The 3,431-nt window shown below is 50.9% G+C and overlaps 1 protein-coding gene across 1 annotated transcript; it reads right to left on the bottom strand.

Annotated features, from left to right (window-relative positions):
- Positions 1–201: 201 nt before the first annotated feature.
- Positions 202–2,794, bottom strand: LOC108804155 (putative pre-mRNA-splicing factor ATP-dependent RNA helicase DHX32). Its single transcript, XM_018575914.1, has 4 exons — positions 2,641–2,794; positions 2,362–2,553; positions 594–716; positions 202–443 (listed from the first exon to the last, which is right to left on the bottom strand). The coding sequence occupies exons 1-4, from the start codon at positions 2,753–2,755 to the stop codon at positions 202–204; spliced, it is 672 nt and encodes a 223-aa protein (XP_018431416.1). The 5' UTR covers positions 2,756–2,794.
- Between the last annotated feature and the right edge of the window lie 637 nt (positions 2,795–3,431).

The raw sequence follows: 3,431 nt of genomic DNA, 5'->3' as shown, positions 1-3,431 counted from the left end.
TAGTCATGCTGCCCCAGAGCTGTGAGTGGAATATGAGCTGGAGCCCCCCTGGACAGCGGGCCCGGCCTCCCTGGGTCTAGAAGCGTAGCTCAGGATACAAGGCCGGACCTCCACAACTCACACATTGGTACAGGTGAAGGTCAGGAGGTCACCAAGTCACTGTGGATGGGCAGCAGGAATGGGCCCTAGAAAGCAGGAACGTCAGCAGAATGGAGCTTCCTGAATGGCAGATGGTGTGCATAACCCCGCCCAGAAGATGACATAATCGACCCGTCCCCCATCGTTAACCCCTTCCGCTATATAACCTGAGGAAAGCCAGTACATCAGAGGCCTCTCCCCGTGCTCAGACCCATGGACCTTCTCACCAGGCTGAGGCATGCTGGGAGTAGGAGGAGTCATCCCGGCCCAATCCTCCTGTAGGTGGCAGTATAACCCGATCGTATCTACATATAATGGAGAGCGCGGGATTCTGGGAGATTAACATGTACAGTCCTGATATCCATGTCCCGTGTCACACACACAACCATCACATGACTGACCGGGGAGAGGCGGGGCACACACAGTTCATACACACAATGGCGGCCGGTACTCACTCTCCTTGTAGTGGTCGTAGACCCGGATGAGGGTCATGTGATCCCCTTCAGGAAGCTGCAGGTCGCGGCGTGCACACAGGACAGACTCGCTGTGCGGAGGGGGCAGGAAGCAGCGGGGGGCCACTACAGCGGGAGAGAGGGGACAATAAGCCGGGGGAGATACAGGCGACAGCAAATCAGGAGAGAGGACATAGCACAGTGCAAGCCGAGGCTCCGCCTACTTATATCTACAACTGCGCCTACTGCGCCAGGAACAAGCAAAACATGGCTGGAAATAAGATGCAGAGAAACAACATTACTACAGAGAGTCCAACCCGCTATAAACTCCTCCTCCAATGACTCGTCATAGCTCCACCCACTCATATTTATGACTCCGCCTACTTCTGACCAGATGTTATTTACTTATAACCCCTCCCACTTATATCTATAACTCCACCTACTATGTTCTATATGTTCATACTTTCATCCTATAACTCCACCCACTCATAATGATAACTCCCACTTATAGCTAGAACTCCACCTACTTCTCACCATATAGCTTTAACTTATAACCCCGCCCACTAATCTCTAACTCCACCTACTTCTCAACATATAGCTTCAACTTATAACTCCTCCCACTTATATCTAGAACTCCACCTACTTCTCACCATATATCTTTTACTTATAACTCCTCTCACTTATATCTAGAACTCCACCTACTTCTCACCATATATCTTTTACTTATAACCCCGCCCACTAATCTCCAGAACTCCACCTACTTCTCACCATATATCTTTTACTTATAACTCCTCCCACTAATCTCCAGAACTCCACCTACTTCTCACCATATATCTTTTAGTTATAACCCCGCCCACTAATCTCCAGAACTCCACCTACTTCTCACCATATATCTTTTACTTATAACCCCGCCCACTAATCTCCAGAACTCCACCTACTTCTCACCATATATCTTTTACTTATAACCCCGCCCACTAATCTCCAGAACTCCACCTACTTCTCACCATATATCTTTTACTTATTACTCCTCCCACTTATATCTAGAACTCCACCTACTTCTCACGATATATATTTTACTTATAACTCCTCCCACTAATCTCCAGAACTCCACCTACTTCTCACCATATATCTTTTACTTATAACTCCTCCCACTAATCTCCAGAACTCCACCTACTTCTCACCATATATCTTTTACTTATAACCCCGCCCACTAATCTCCAGAACTCCACCTACTTCTCACCATATATCTTTTACTTATAACTCCTCCCACTAATCTCCAGAACTCCACCTACTTCTCACCATATTTATTTTACTTATAACTCCTCCCACTTATATCTAGAACTCCACCTACTTCTCACCATATATCTTTTACTTATAACCCCGCCCACTTATATCTAAAACTCCACCTACTTCTCACCATATATCTTTTACTTATAACCCCGCCCTTTCATCCAATAACCCCGCCCACTAATCTCTATAACTCCACCTACTATGTTCTGTATATCCGCCCTTTCATCCTATAACCCCGCCTACTGATCTCTATAGCTCCACCTACTATGTTCTATATAATCGTCCTTTCATCCTATAACCCCTCCCACTAATCTATAACTCCACCTACTATATATTCATCCTATAGCTCCACCCACCACGCCTTAGTCCCTCCCCCCATCCGGTATACAGATCAGCACAATGGGTGTGGTTTGCAGCGATGGCCGCGCCCCCCAGGAGGAGGGATCATGATGACATAGCCCTCCCCGCGGCGCACACATACCGCTCAGCATGGCCGCCAGGGTCAGCATCTCGCTGACGCACTGGAACTCGCAGGCCGCGATCAGCGATTTGGAGATCTGCGGATCCAGAGGGAACTCCGACATGACAATCCCGACCTCGGACAGATTCCCGTCGTCGTCCAGAGCGGCCAGATAATCCAGATCTTCAAGAGCCTGCATGAGGGACTCCGGAGCTGGGGGGGGAGAGCGGAGGGTGATTGGGGGAGGGGATCTGTATGTGGGGAGGCGGGACCTATCTGGGGCGGCACGCCGTCTCTTACCGGGCCGGTCAAGGAAGTCGCACTGTCCAAGGTCAGCGATGTCCAACCGCTTCAGCAGCAGGACCATCCGGCTCAGGTTCTCCTGAAGGATCCGCGGAGGAGAAAACTCCGACATCTGACTCTGGAAACTGCTTTCCGGGTACAAGCGGTAACACACACCTGGAGGGAGGGAAACAAGATGGCTGACCTTCCAGGGACGGCTGGGTTATTCTGCCGCCTACAGGACATTGACCCCTCCTACTCCCAGCATGCCTCACATTTGTGGAAAGGAGCACAGGCCTTCAGAGGCCATTGGGAGGTCCAAAACGTCCGGGCCAATCCAGCGGGGGTCCGGGAACACCCTCCAAGCATACCCCAGTCTGAGCCTATAGAGACCAGCCGAAGGAGCCACTAGAGGAACCTGACAACAATGAGACGTCCATCCCTCTGTGACAGGAAGCTGAGGCATGCTGGGAGTAGGTTAGGTTTTCATTGTTTGCCATTGTTCCAATGCTCCTGTAGGGGGCAATATAACCCAATGGTCTCTGAAAAGCCTCTGCTCAGGGTCCGCACACTCAAATGCCTGACTAGGCCGAGGGTTCGTCTACTCTACTGCCTGATTAGGCCGAGGGTCCGTCTACTCTACTGCCTGACTAGGCCGAGGGTCCGTCTACTCTACTGCCTGACTAGGCCGAGGGTTCGTCTACTCTACTGCCTGACTAGGCCGAGGGTCCGTCTACTCTACTGCCTGACTAGGCCGAGGGTCCGTCTACTCTACTGCCCGACTAGGCCGAGGGTCCGTCTGCTCTCCT

Source organism: Nanorana parkeri, unplaced genomic scaffold (assembly GCF_000935625.1).
Source record: "Nanorana parkeri isolate BGI_ZX_2015 unplaced genomic scaffold, ASM93562v1 scaffold5534, whole genome shotgun sequence".
NCBI classification, from domain to species: Eukaryota; Metazoa; Chordata; class Amphibia; order Anura; family Dicroglossidae; genus Nanorana; species Nanorana parkeri.
This window is presented reverse-complemented; position numbering and strand designations above follow the sequence as displayed.